This window comes from Dipodomys spectabilis, unplaced genomic scaffold (genome assembly GCF_019054845.1).
Source record: "Dipodomys spectabilis isolate Male_0828 unplaced genomic scaffold, ASM1905484v1 ptg000175l, whole genome shotgun sequence".
NCBI classification, from domain to species: Eukaryota; Metazoa; Chordata; class Mammalia; order Rodentia; family Heteromyidae; genus Dipodomys; species Dipodomys spectabilis.
In genome coordinates, this window is record NW_024870852.1 from 19,165,070 (window position 1) to 19,179,263 (window position 14,194).

The window sequence follows — 14,194 nt, forward strand, 5'->3', positions numbered from 1 at the left end:
ATCTGTGTCTGTTTCTCCACTGGAAAGTTGATGATCATGAAAAGTGAGCCACGGTAAAGAGACTGAAGGTGTTTTCACTGGAGCAGAATCGGCCACGTGAGATCACAGCTTTTACACTCCGGCCAGAAATGGTGGGGCAGACTCTGCTAACTGTTCACAAAATACCCAAGCTCCCATTCCATCCCACAGATGCCTTCTGCCATCAAGGAGACACCATGGGTGGCTAGAAATACCCTCTTCCTCCCCAGATTCATCTGCATAGCTGGAGGGGAGTCCCCCCCAACTCCCCCAAGAGAAAGAGCTGCCACATTGCCAGGAGTTCAAACTTGGTGAAGCAAAGAGGCAGAGGCCATCTTTAGATAGGCAGACAAAGCAACACTAAAAGCAGCAGGAAGAAAGACAGATGGGGTGTGCCCTGAGGGCCCCGGAGCTGTCAGCCTGGCTGGTCTTGTTGGGAGGAAACAAGTCCCAGATGGTGAGAAAGGCACCACTGACAGCTCCCCTGGCCAACTTGGCGGATCCAGGCCTCAAGGCCAGCACTATGACCCACGGGGAGAACGGAGGGACAGAGAGGCAGGAAGCCTGGCTGGCTTCACAAAAGCCAATGTTAAGCTGTACAAAGTTGGCCTGGCTTGTCTATAGAGATGGATGAGGTCCCAGGTCTGAAGATACAGAAGTAAGAGAACAGCCACTGGGCAGGGAAGAGGGGAACGGCATTCTGCCTTTGGCTGCAGCTGGACCAGATGGCCTTGCCCCCTTCAGTCATGCCGGCTTAGTGAGGTGAGGAAAGGACCCCAGGATGTGTGCGCGCCCAGGTCTTTATGGGTGAGAGATGGGCACGTAGGCCTGCAGTGACCTGCGAGGCCCCACCACGGGGGAAGCGCGTGGGACTTGCAGCAGTGAGGACACTGGTTCACACTGTGCTGTCCAAAGGAACAGGAGTGACTGTCTGTGCCCTTGAAATGTGGCCACTACGACCGAGGCAGGGAACGTTTCATTTACTTCATTTCATCTAAACTGCTGCATGATGCTATTGGCTTCCACAGGGTACCACACAGCCCTCTGGTTCCACGCCCCCGTCCCAACACAGTGTCTGGCCTCTTCTACTGCTGTCTACCTCTCGTCATTTCACTAGTATCCTTGCTGCTCCTAAATCACGCCAGGCACATGACCACCCTAGAGCTTTTTCTGGCTCATCCCTCCACTGGGAGGCCCCTCCCAGACTGCACCCATGCCCCGCCCTCTCTTCTGACTCCCGGTGTCTCTGCATAGACATCAGGGAGGCCTTTGTCAATGAGGCCTGCGCTGGCCACTTATTTGGAAAGGCAATTGCTCCCTCCTAGTGCTCTGTGATTTATAATGTGTGCTGGGCTGCCTCCCCAGCCAGCCTGGAAAGGCCGTGAGGGCTGGATCTTCAGGCTTCCTTCCCTGAGCCCACAGCACTAACTGCCCATAGTCAGACCTCCCTAGATATTCACTGGCTGTGTCTGATGGCCTCAATAGATAACATGGAGGAGACTTTGGACCACAGGGTTCCCCACTGTCAGATAGCCGAGAGCCAACACTGCCTGGTCAACCTGTTTCCAGTGTCTCCTATACATGCTGATACTCTGCTGATACTGGAACCTAGACGAAGGTGCCAAGGACACACAAAACAAGGAACCCAGAGCAGATGGGAGCTCAGAGATTCCCTGAGGAAGAAACACTGGAGCTGAGTGAGGCCAGAGGAATGAGCAGGTGTTCATGAGATGAAGGCAAGGGAAAAGCACTTCAGGCAGATGGATCCGCACAAGCCCACGACCACAGGCAGGGGAGAGGACAGCTCTTGGAGGAACTGTGGCTGAAGGTGAGGGCAGGAGACAGTGGCCTGAGGTGGGGCAGCTGGGGAAACTGGAGCCAGACAGGAAGAGTCTGGAAAGCCACGAAAGGAATAGGATTTCCTCTAGAGCAGACATCCTATGCCCTCTGTCTAGCCCTGATTTCACCCCAGTGGTAGAGGACAGGTCCATGTGAGGTCAGACTCACCCAGCACCGACAAGGTCACCCTGATCCAGCTGTCCACAGTCTGCCCAGAGCCTTCTCAGATGCTGCAGGAAGTCCTTTCACCCTTACTGGAGCCCAAGTACAACCTCCAGAGTGGGGATTATTTCTGCCCTCACTCCCAGTAAGTGGGGGGTAAGGGCCAGGAGCAGCCGCAGGTGGACAATCCTGGGGACACTGACATGTCCCTAGCCATGTCCAGTCCCCTGATCTGCAGTAATGATTCCATAAAGCTTGCTCAGCAGAAGGAATGACTGGTCCTCCTTCTCTCACACCTCCTCCTTCTGGCCATCACCTCCCAAATGAATGACTTACATTCGATCTTTGTCTCAGACTCTGCTTTGGAAGGAAAAAGACTCCCATAAATGTTTTGTACACCAGAGGGACACTGTTTGGGTGACATTTTCAAGAGTTCAGCATGAAGAGCCTGGAACAGGACAAGGAGTCGGGAACAAGAGCCCACGGCAGGCTGGTAAGGGCTGGTGGAAGGGGCTGTAGACAGGAGCGGCTGGAGACAGGCCGGGGCCGGACACCTGCTTTTCTGCAGGAGCAAAAGTTCAAAAGGCCAGGTGGGGCAACTCTGAAGCTTGGCCCAGCCCTGCGTGGCTGCATGGGACACTTGCCAACCCAAGTTCCATCTCACAGTCCAGCCTGACTCCTGGGCTACAAAGGAGCTATTTTTAGAGCGCTGGGTGTTTACTTGAAAGATGTGAGGCCTTGCTTTATTTTTAACTCCCCTCCCCACGGCAGGGCCTTGCTGGGATGGATGCAGGAAGGCAAGTGGAAGTTGAACTGGCCTTTCCCCATCCAACCCAGAACACAGCCTGGGGAAGGAGGAAGCCTGGAGGAGGAGCCTGCTGGCTTCTACTTATCAAATGCCCACAGGGCTGGCCATGCAAAGGAGCGCTTCACACACAGGATCTTCTCTTCACAGGCCCTGGACACAGGGCAGTGATCTCTCCCATTGTACAGATGAGGACAGTGAGACTCAAAGAGGGTGGAGCATGCGTGGTAGGCAGGGATTCGAACTTCCGAGCTTTCAGCCTCCCCGGATTATGTGCTCTGCTGCTCTGCCAGACAAAAGCATGGCCAGCAGCAAGTATGAGGACATGACAGCCAGGACAGTCAGGTGGTTTAGAAAAGCCCAAAGGTTTTTCTCTTCCTAGATGATCAAGGGTATGGAGTACTGGCCTTTGGTTGTGTCTGTGGTTCTATGAGTTTGAGTGCTTTCCTCACTGGGAAATGGATTCACCTGATAAATAGAAATCCACTCTTGTGGGCTCAGTGAAATGAAATCCATACAGGGTCTGAGCATGGGGCTGCAGGTGGCAGGAGAGGGGCACTGTAAGAGCAATGGCAGCATCCATCCTGTGCCCAGAGGCAGCTTGTCTGCCGACCTCCAGCTTAGATATGGTGTGTATATAATGACAGAAAGCCTGAGGTGAGCTCAGCTGCCTAAGGCCACATGGGCAACAAATGTGTCATCCGACCTTGACCCCAGCCCTCAGCCCTCAGCCCTCAGATTCCTGCCCTGGGGTAATCTGTAACGTATTGTGAATTAGCTTAGCTTGCTTACTTGCTTCTTCCTTCCTTCCTTCCTTCCTTCCTTCCTTCCTTCCTTCCTTCCTTCCTTCCTTCCTTCCTTCCTTCCTCCCTCCCTCCCTTCCTTCTTTCTTGCTTACTTGCTTCTTCCTTCTTCCTTCCTTCCTTCCTTCCTTCCTTCTTTCCTTCCTTCCTTCCTCCTTTCTTCCCTCCCTCCCCTCCTCTTCTTCTTTCTTTTTGTGCAGGTTACTGGGGCTTGAACTCAGAGCCTCACACTCCCACGTGGCTTTTTTTCCTCAAGATTGATGCTGTACCACTTGAACCACACCTCCATTTCTGCTTTTCCACTTTCTGGTTAATTGGAAATTAGAATCTTGTGGACTTCCTTGCCAGGGATGGCTTCAAACAGTGATCCTCAGATTTCAGCCTCCTGAGTAGCTAGGATTGCAGGTGTGAGCTACTAATGCCTGGCTCTGAATCCAGCATTCTTGTGCCTGTGCCCTTTCAGTGCTGGCGCTCAGCTCAGGTGCCAGAGATAGGGTCAAGTACTGACCATACTAGAACCCCTAGCCAGTGGGATTGAGGGGCCTCTTTTCTTTCCAAGAACAGTAAGACTAAAAATCAAGGTGGGAAAAGTGGCCTGAGGTTGAATGGGAAGACCAGGTCACAGGGCTGGAGTGGATGTGACAAAAATCTGCCTGCTTCACAAAGCCCTGTCCTTTGCCCATGAGAGTCAAAAATGGGGCCCAGATTCACTGGGGGTTCCATCAACCCTTCTCTCCCTGCCTCCACAGTCCTCCCTGCTGGGACCCAGTTTGCCAGGTGGCCCTGTCCATGTGCCTGCCCTGCTAAGCCTCCACATATATCATCACGGTGAAACCAGTACATTGGGCCCCCACCTCCCAAGTGGGAACCTTCCAAACTAACTGGCTTTTCGTGAGAGAGACAGAACCCAGCAAGGTCTTTGTTCTAATTCTCTGCTCTCTAAGCTTTGAGGCCCCAGTTCCCCAGACCCACTGACTCCCTAGTTCTAACATGGGCCTCCTTCTTTCCCACACCTCTCAGCCTGCAGTCGCAGCTGCCTTGTGTATGTCGCAAGAACCCTGTCCTGACAACTCAGGAAATTCCATCTGCCCTGGGCCTCAGTCACTGGGTGCACAGGGAGTTTATCCATCTGGCAGTTTGCAGAGAAGGTGTAGAGAAGGGAGACTGGGCTGGAGGCCTTTCCCTTCCTTCAAGCCCATCCCCAGGGAGGCAAATGAACTGTGATACAGATACTACCAATTCATAAGTTTTTAATTCACTTCTATTGCAGTCCATGTTATAACTGTGCTGTTTTATTATGAATCATCATAATTCATCTCTAATTCATCTCATTAGTTTAGAAATTAAACTTCCCCATAGGTATGATGCATAGGAAAAGCATAGTGTGTAACAGGGGATGCGGCTATCTGCTTCTGTTATGCCTTGGAATTAGCTTCCTGCCTGTGATCCCAGCTATGCAAGAGCTTGGTCTCAGGCTAGCCCCAGGCAAAAAATGTGAGAATGAGAGGGAAAGGGAAGGGAAAGGAAGATCTAAAGCCAAAGAATGAGGAAAAGCATTCGCAAGTCACTTAAATTTCATATCTGATAAAGGACTTGTTGATAATAAAAGAAAAAGACAAACATAGCCCAAACATGGTGATGCATGCCTATCATCCCACCATCCAGGAAACTGAGAAAGGAAGATTCTTGAGTTTCAGGCCAGCCTGGGCTAAGTATCGAGCCAGTGTCTCAAAAACTTCAAAAGAAAAAAAAACACCTGAATTTTAAAATGGGCAAAGATTCTAATAGAGCCAGACACCAATGGCTCACGCCTTCAATCCCAGCAACTCACAGGCTGAGTCTAGACCAGGCAGAAAAGTCTTTGAGACTCTTTTCTCCAACTATTCAGTAAAAAGCTGGAAGTAGAGGTGTGACTCAAGTGGTATAGCACCAACCTTGAGTGAAAAAGCAAAGTGAGAGCACAAATCCATGAGTTCAAGCCCAAGGCCCTGAACCAGGAGGAAAATGAAAAGATCTGAGCTGACACTTCTCGCAGGAAACTATACAGATGGCTAATAAGCACAAGAAAGATGCTCAGTGTCATTACTCACCATGGAAAGGCAAATTAAAATCACAATAAGACAAGCCCTCATTTGAACAACCCGGTAAGAAACACATTGGATAAAAAAAAGAAAGAAATTATTTATCGCTGATCTGTTACGTACGGTGATGGCTGTAGTGTTATGTACCCAATACTCTTGCATTGTAGAGGTGTATTTAAGGTGAAGTCTTTCATGATACATACATTTACTTTAGACTATTTTAGAAAAAAGAAGAAAACATGTATATATAAATCATATATATGATTTTGTATATTTCATATATATGATGAAGCAAATATGACTATATTACCAATAACTGTTACATCTAATTAATGAATCGGTCCATGTGTGTTCATTGTACCAGCTTGTTTTTTTTTAATTTGCTTGATTTTTTTCCATAATAAAAAGTCAAAAAAGGAAAAGATTTCTATGAGGATTTCCTCTCTAGCTTTTCTTGAGAAATCAAGAGGCTGTGTAACACGGAGGCCAAGGCTGGAGCTAGGAGGGCACCAGGTGGATCCATCCTACCCCCTAACTTGGCCAAGGCTGCCTAGTGGCCTCTTCACCAGCCTCCACCCCTCCCTTCCAGTTTCCTCAGTGACTCATCCTGGGGTGGAGGGTGGAGGCGGGATGATCTACAGGTGGAAAAGGGACAGGTAGACCCAAGACAGACACCATCCCTGTGTTCAGTGATGTCATCTCTGTGCAAAACCTAAGGAGTCTGCCGCACACCATAGACCAACTGGGAACTCTTGGAGGTATCCTGTCCTCTGCCGTAGGACATCACGTGAACACTAGATAATGATAATCAAAGGTGACATTAATGGAGCCCTCACTTCCTGCTCGCCAGCCCTACACAGAGGGCTTCCTATACAGGCTCTGATTTCATTGAGAATCCTCTGAGGTGAGTATCATCACTCTTATTTTTTAGAGTGGGAGAACTGAAGGCTGGAAAGAAGCAGGGAAGGCAGCCTGAATCCCACCCTCAGCCACGGGCTTGATCCCTGCAGAAGCAGCCATTTATCAGGGGGCCGGTGTGACAACCAGGAAAGCGTAGGCACCTCCCTAACCCAGCTCCCATGACCATAAAAGGCATTACAGAAAGAGCTCTTAGATGCAGAATCAGAAGGCCTGGGCCCAGCTCCCTGTCTATCACCTAGTCATGTGGGTCTGTCTTCATCCCTTTCTGTTTCCTTTTCTGGTCAGTGAAGGACTTAGCCTCTCTCCAAGAGCTTTAATGGATCTGCAGCAACACAGTCCAATGAAAACACAATGTAAGCCAGTGGCTTGGGAGGCTAAAAATCTGAGGATTGAGGTTTGAAGCTAACTCAGGCAGGAAAGTCTGAGATACTTATCTCCAATTAACCACCAAAATTCTAGGAGTGGAGCTGTACCTCAAGTGGTAGAGTATAAGCATTGAGCAAAACAGCTCAGGGACAGTGCCTTGGCCCAGGAAGGAAGGAAGGAAGGAAGGAAGGAAGGAAGGAAGGAAGGAAGGAAGGAAGGAAGGAAGGAAGGGAGGGAGGGAGGGAGGGAAGGAGGGAGGGAAGGAGGGAGGGAGGGAGAGGAAGGAGGAAGGGAAAGGTGCAATGTAAACTACATACATAAATAATATTTCTTCTAGTACCCAGATTTGGAAAAGTAACAGCAAAGTCATGTATGGTGGTACATGCCTGTAATTCCAGCATTTATGAGGCTAAGGCAAGAGCATCACAAGTAAAAGTCTAGCCTTGCCTGGCACTGGTGGCTCACACCTGTAATCCTAGTTACTCTAGAGGCTGAGCTCTGAGGATCACAGTTGAAAGCCAGTCCAGGCAGGAAAATCCGTGAGACCCTTATCTCCAATAAACCACCAGAAAACCGGAAGTGGCACTGTGGCTCAAGTGGTAGAGCACTCGCCTTGAGCTGAAGAACTCAGGGACAGTGCCCAGGCCAAGTTCAAGCCCCACGACTGACCAAAAAAAAAGTCTAGCCTCAGTTATACAGTAAAAACTTTCAAGAGAGAGAGAACGGAAAATAAGAAGCAATAGGTAAAATTAGTTGTTTACATAAATATATATAAAATATATTTTCCTCTCAGTATGCTTAATAAACACTCATTTCAACATGTAGCTAATCTTTTCCACGTTCTCAGAAGCTTACTCTACATTCTTTCCATACTGTCTATGTGCTTCTCATTCGCGCACATCTCTCTCTGTGCAGCCACTGGGAAGGCAGGTCTAGAATCTTCTTGCACCCAGAGTCCAGTTTCTGGAGTGAGATGTGTCAGCACCTCCCTTTCCTCGAGAAAGATGTCCTGATGTCAGTCACAGAACCCCAGCTGACATCTTCCACCCAATCCTGCTTCTGCGTGCTGCAAGCCACTGTGGACACAAGCCAAGCTCTGGGTCCCAAGGGCTTTTGGGAACACTTCCTGTCCCTTTGCAGCCAGATTCTGCTCCCTAAGGTCCCAGGGAGGAGAAGAGTCTCAGAGGAAGACAGTGGCCACAACCCTGTGCTTCTGCCTCATCCCCAAAACTCCCTTAATTGGAAATTTAGTCCGAGGTTGAATTGGGGCCAGGCAGCCATTCCCACGTGGCACCAGCCCGAGGGCATCCAGGACTCTGCCCGGGCACTCATGAGTACTCCCGATCTCTCCGGCCTCCCCACACACAGCACAGGGAGGTCGGGCACCAGCTGGACCCTGGAGGCCCAGGCCGGCACAGGGGAGGCCGGGCACCAGCTGGACTCTGGAGGCCCAGGCCAGCAGCAGGCCTGGGGAACTCCCCAGGGAGAGCTCCATGCCACCAGGGTCGAGGATGCAGGAAAAGTGAGGGGACCAAGGGAGTGGCAGGGTTTTCTCCTGCAAGAACTTAGGGAAACAAACCCCTCTTTCTCTTCCCGTGTCCCTTTACTCACTTGGAAGCCAAACATGGTAGATGCTAGCTAGCTATTTTCATTGCCAGCTGCGCTGTGCCAGACATGAGCTCATCTCCTCCTCCTCCTAACAAGACTGTGAAGAAAGAGGATTCTGGGCTCAGAGTGGTGGAGTAACTTGGGCAAGGTCACACAGCCAGTCCAAAGGAGCACTGATGTTTCATTTCACGGTCTGCTAAATGCTGAACCCAAGCTTTTTCCTCCTCCTCATGTCCCAGGGGACCCAGGACAGTCCTGATTTCTGCCTGTCATAATCCACATGCACTCAGTGTCACAACCTACAATGTCCTCCATGTAGACTGACACGTGATCCCTAGCACTACAGACACAAACAAGCAAACCAATACATAGATAGGTTCTCAAAGAGATGCTCTTCCATATGGAAGAATTTCAGACACATGTGGGTAGCTCCTCCCCACCAACCCCCCCCCCCCAACAAAAGGTGAAGCTTAATTCCAGACTACAATCCCTCAGAATGATGTCTGCATTCCGAAGACTAGACTATTTAAAAAAAAAAAAAAAAAACCCAGTGGCTCACATGGCAGAATCCTGGCAAATGCCACCTGAGTCACATGACCCAGGCGGGTGCCAGCAGCAAGGAGTCACTTGGATTTCGTGTACTCAGTATGATATAGTGGGAAGGGCACTTTATCTCCATGGTGGACTCCAAAACCTCCAGCCTCAATCTGATTAAGAGAAAAATATCAGACCAAATGGGAGGGAGGGGGTACCTATAGAATGCCTGACTCTGCTCCAGGTCAAGAGAAATAAGGAAAGACAGAGAAATCAGCGGTGGCTGATAAGATGTGACAATTTAATTCACCTTGGGATCCTAGAATGGAAAATGGCCATTCGTGGGAAACCTGAGAAAATTCAAATAAAGTCTGGAGTGTAACAAATGGTAATGTGTACCTATTGGGTTTGAGGGGGCATTACAGTGACATACGTAGTCAAGACTGGGGAAATGGGGGTACAAAGTCATGGTAGCTCTTTGTAACTATCTGCAACTTTTCTGTGAACCTAAAATCATTGTGACATAAAGCTTTCGTTTTTAAAAAGTGCTGTATGCATGGTACAAGTGGCTCACACCTGTAATCCTAGCTACTCAGGAGGCTAAGATCTGAAGATCACAGTTCAAAGCCATCTCAGGTCCATGAGACTCATCTCCAATGAGCCACCAAAAAGCCAGAGGTGGAGCTGTGGGCTCAAGGGGTAGAGTGTAGCCTTGAGCAAAAAAGCTAAGGAATAGCACCCAGGCCCTAAATTCAAGCCCAAGCACTGGCACATGCACGCACACACACACACCCTTTTCCTTATAAAAGTGTTCAGGATTAGATAATAAATATTCGGTCACCTGGTCATAAGCCAGGTTCCTGTGGCTTATTCCACTTGTGCTGCTATAATACTATCCCTGAGACTGCATAATTTACAATGAATAAAATAGTATTGGTTCATAGTTCTGAAGGCTAAGAAGTCTAAGGTCGAGGTGTCAGGAGAGAAGTTCAATGTCTGGTGAAGACTATTCTTTTCCGAGATGGCACCTGGCGCACAATGTCCTCCAGAGGAGAGGCAGGTTCTCATATGGCAAAAATCCTAGAAGGGCCAATAGGCAAAAAGGGCCAAACTAGCTCTTCAATAATGACTTTAGTCCCACCCATATGGGCAGAGCTCTGGTACCTAACCACCTCTCAATCCACTTCCTCCTACTGTTGTAAGGGCAATTACATTTCAGCTGGTATTGGAGGAAATCAACACTAAAGCCAGAGCAGCCATAACCAAGAAGTTTTAAGAATATCACCATAAATCCTTTCCCTCTTCGTGATACTGACTGTTCCAAACTCACAGCAATGTAACGTTTAGAGAGAGCATGACGTGCAGGTTAAAGCTTTGGAGCAGAAAGCCAGAGACTGAAGTCTTCTCCCTCTTGCTTCCAGCTGGCGTTGGGAAGTCTTTCTTTTGCACCTCAGTTTCACTTCTGACAAATAAACTCACTGACTAATGATCAGATAATGACCTTTGTGGAGCCCGTATTTGGTATGCGGTGCTATGCCACCCTGATTCTTCCACCTGCAGCTGCTCCCCAGGACTGCCCTTGGCTGGAGAGAGCCAGGTAGGGGCAGCCTGCATCCCATACAGAGGCTATGAAGATGTAGGTCCCTCCCCCTAACCTTGGAAGACTGTGAAGGTCATTTCCACTTCCAAGGGCCACACGAGGTTCTCAGAGACCTTTATGAAGAGACACTGCACTGCCACCAAGTCCCTCTTATCCTATCCTGCTTCTCCTTTCCCTAGGAGCATCAGTTGAGAATGTGTCCTATAAACATCCTGCACTCTGGTCCCCAGGCCATTCTGTTCCATAGCAGGATCAGGAACCCCTGTCCCCTGTGCCGCCAGCCTTCTCAACCCACAGTCCAGTTCTGTTTTTTACCGATGAGATGACTAAGGTTAGAGGACACTCAACTGGCCAAGGCCCCACAGCTAAGAAATGGCAACATCACATGGGGGGAACTGAAGTCACAAGGGCAGGCAAAGGGTTCCCCCAGGCTCCTGCCCCATAAAAGATGGAGGAAACAGGATTTGTTGCCAGGTCTACTTCACTTTCACCTCCACCAGCATCCCAGTCCATCTATGGCTGCCAATGGTGTCGCTACAGGCACTGGGCAGGTGAGTGCCTTTCGTGATGTCATGTTGCTGTCCCTGCAACTCACTCTCAATTTGTGAAACAAAAATGAAGATAGTGCCAGGCGCCGGTGGTTCACACCAGTAATCCTAGCTACTCAGGAGGCTGAGATCTGAGGATCTGTGGTTCAAAGCCAGCCTGGGCAAGAAAGGCCATGAGATTCTTATCTTCAATAAACCACTCAGAAAACTGGAAGTGGTACAGTGGCTCAAATGGTAGAGCGCTAGCCTTGAGCGGAAGAGCTGAGGGACAGCGCCCAGGCCCAGAGTTCAAGCCCCATGACTGACAAAAAAAAAAAAAAATGAAGATAGTACTTCTGTGGGCAGCAAGAGGAAGAAGGCACATGCCCAGCATAGAATAAAAAAATCCAGGCCCCAGGGTAAAGATGGTAGGAAAATTGACCGGACTAGAGACTGGATACTAGACAAAAAAAAGTCCAGTCACTTTAGACAAATCACCCTCATCTCCTTGAGCTTCAGATTTAGCTCCTCTGTAAAACTTTCAGGGACTGGAAAAGTAGCTTAGTGGTAGAGTGCTTGCCTAACATGTACCAAAAGTGAGTATATAAAATGGAAATAAAAACAGTGTCTATTTTATAAGGTTGTTAAGGTTCCACATTTGTAAACTACTAAAGATACCATGTGCATAGTAAGTGCTGTCCATTTCCGGAGGTATTCCAATTTACTCTGCCATACATAGAATGAGAAGATGTGGTGGAGTTTGAATGTAGATGACAGGGCGGGTGCTTCGTGTGTGGAAGGGTGGCTGGGTAGGTGAAGGGGCTGATGCATGAAGTGCGGTGGATTGTTGGATGGCGGTGCGGAGGTAGATGTTGCTCCAGTTACGGAGGCGTGGAAGTTGTTGAGTAGATGCAGGTGTCTGGTGAATGGAAGCATGGCTGGGTGGGTGGGATCAGCTGAATGAATGCAGAAGATGAGTGGATGAGGAACGGATAAACGGTTGAATGGATGGGTGGTTGAATAACTGAATGGAGGAGTGAGAGGAAGGATGGGAGCGTGTGAATGTGTGTGTAGATGGGTGGACGTGTGGCTGAGTGACTGGAGGTGGCTGGATAAATGGGAGGCCAGCCTTCGATTCCAGTGGGAAGGATGGATGGGGAGGATGTTGGGGAGTTGGGGGCGGGGTTGTGAAGGAGGGGATGAGAGGCATGTCTGGGTGCATGGATGCCTGCTGGATGTGGGTGGGTGAACAGCAAAACGGAGCGGGTCAGAGGGGGAGCGAGCGGAGCGTGGGTTACTCCGTCAGTCGGGTGAACATGTTATGTCGAGGGGTTTGGCTGAATGGCAGAAGCGAAGTGAACGAATGAATGAGCATTTAGCTGGATGGATGGACAGGTGACGGCCGACGCCCAAGGTCACTCCAAGTAAAAGGCAGAAAGGCCACCGGGGAACCCCGAGAGGGGTGGGGACCGAGCCTCCTCCGGGGCAGCCTTTGCTCCAGGGCCCCTGGCTTGGCTTTGCTGGTCCTCTCCCCCGACCCCCCCCCCCCCCCCCCGCCCCAGGCCTACCTGGAGACGGCGATCTCGGCCTTCTGGCGCGCGATGGCGGCGGCGCGCTGGGCCCCCTCGACGGCGTGGTCCACCTTCTGGCGGACCTTGGCGCTCTTGAGCGGCAGCACGCGGCGCCGGGTGCCCTTGACCAGCACGTTGTGGCGGTACTTGCCCTCCTCGCGGCGGCCGTCGGGCAGCGTGGTGCAGCCGTAGCCGTGGCGCAGGTTGTCCAGCCACTCGCCCTCGTAGCGCAGGCCGCTGGAGCGCTCGCTCACGCCGAAGCCCGAGCGCTTGTCGCTCTTCCACTCGCCCATGTAGGTCTCGGTGGTGGTGGCGTCGATGTCGGCCTCGAAGGGCGCGGCGGCGGCGGCGGCGTCCTCGTCGGCGCCCTCGGCGCCCTCGCCCAGGCTGGCGGTGGAGGCGTTGTCGCTGGCGCCCGAGCTCAGCTCGCCCTTGAGGAAGCTGACGCGGCTGCGCTGGCTGCCCAGCGACGAGCGGGACTCGGAGCGCCGCAGCGCGCCCAGCAGCGCGCCCCGTCGGAAGAGGCCGCCCGGGCCCCGCGCCGCCGCCGCCGCCGCCTCCCCGCTGGCCAGCAGGCTGAGCGCGAAGCCGCCGCGCGGGATGGCCGGGGAGGGCAGCGCCGGGCCGTCGGAGGCCGGCGAGCCCGGCGAGTCGGGGCCCAGCGTGCCGTTGCTGTGCTCGCTGCGCAGCGACGACAGCGACGTGCGCAGCGGCGAGCGCACCACCACCGCCAGCCCGTAGGGGACGCTCTGCCGCACGCCGTAGCCGTGCCGCATGCCGTTGGTGAACTGGCCCTGGTAGGTTCCTGCGGGGCGAGGAGAGCGGGTCAGTGCCCCGGGAGGGGGGGGGCGCGCGGGGTCCCCGGCTGATCCCCCTCCCCCGGGACACGAGGCACCCAGCCACAGCATCACCCCAGGGGGCGGACGGGGAGGTCCCTCCCCCACCACCACCACTGGGGACCGGGCAAGGTCATCCCAAGGTCACCGAGGGCCCTGCGTGCAGCCCCGGGACTCCAGAGGCCCACGGCCTGTGCCAGCACGCGGGAAGGCGCTGGGTGGTGTGGGGATTCCCACAGCCGGGACACGCCAAGGTCCGGAGTGGGCAAGACGGGGTAGGTGAGTGCTGAGCTGCCCCCCGCAGCCGCCCCATGCTGGCCAGCACGCTGGGCACATCCATGTCCAAGTACAGTTACCTGAGCACCGGGCGGGAGGCTCTGTGGATTTGCTAAGGTTCAATGAAATGTGCCCAGATTCTGGAATGGGCTAGATCATTTGTAGGCAAGACACGCGGGCTTGTGCAGCGGGGCTGGCTGTTGGCATTTGTGGAGAGTGGGGAGCTGTGAGGACATCTGTGTGCGCT

General features: G+C 51.9%; 1 protein-coding gene across 2 annotated transcripts in view; it reads right to left on the reverse strand.

Annotated features, from left to right (window-relative positions):
* Jph2 (junctophilin 2) overlaps positions 1-14,194 on the reverse strand; it is a 61,630-nt gene that overhangs the window by 27,180 nt on the left and 20,256 nt on the right. For both annotated transcript variants that reach the window (XM_042694602.1, XM_042694603.1), the window contains exon 2: positions 12,833-13,640. In XM_042694602.1, the coding sequence (XP_042550536.1) occupies positions 12,833-13,640 (808 nt within the window). The remainder of the gene's footprint in view (positions 1-12,832; positions 13,641-14,194) is intronic.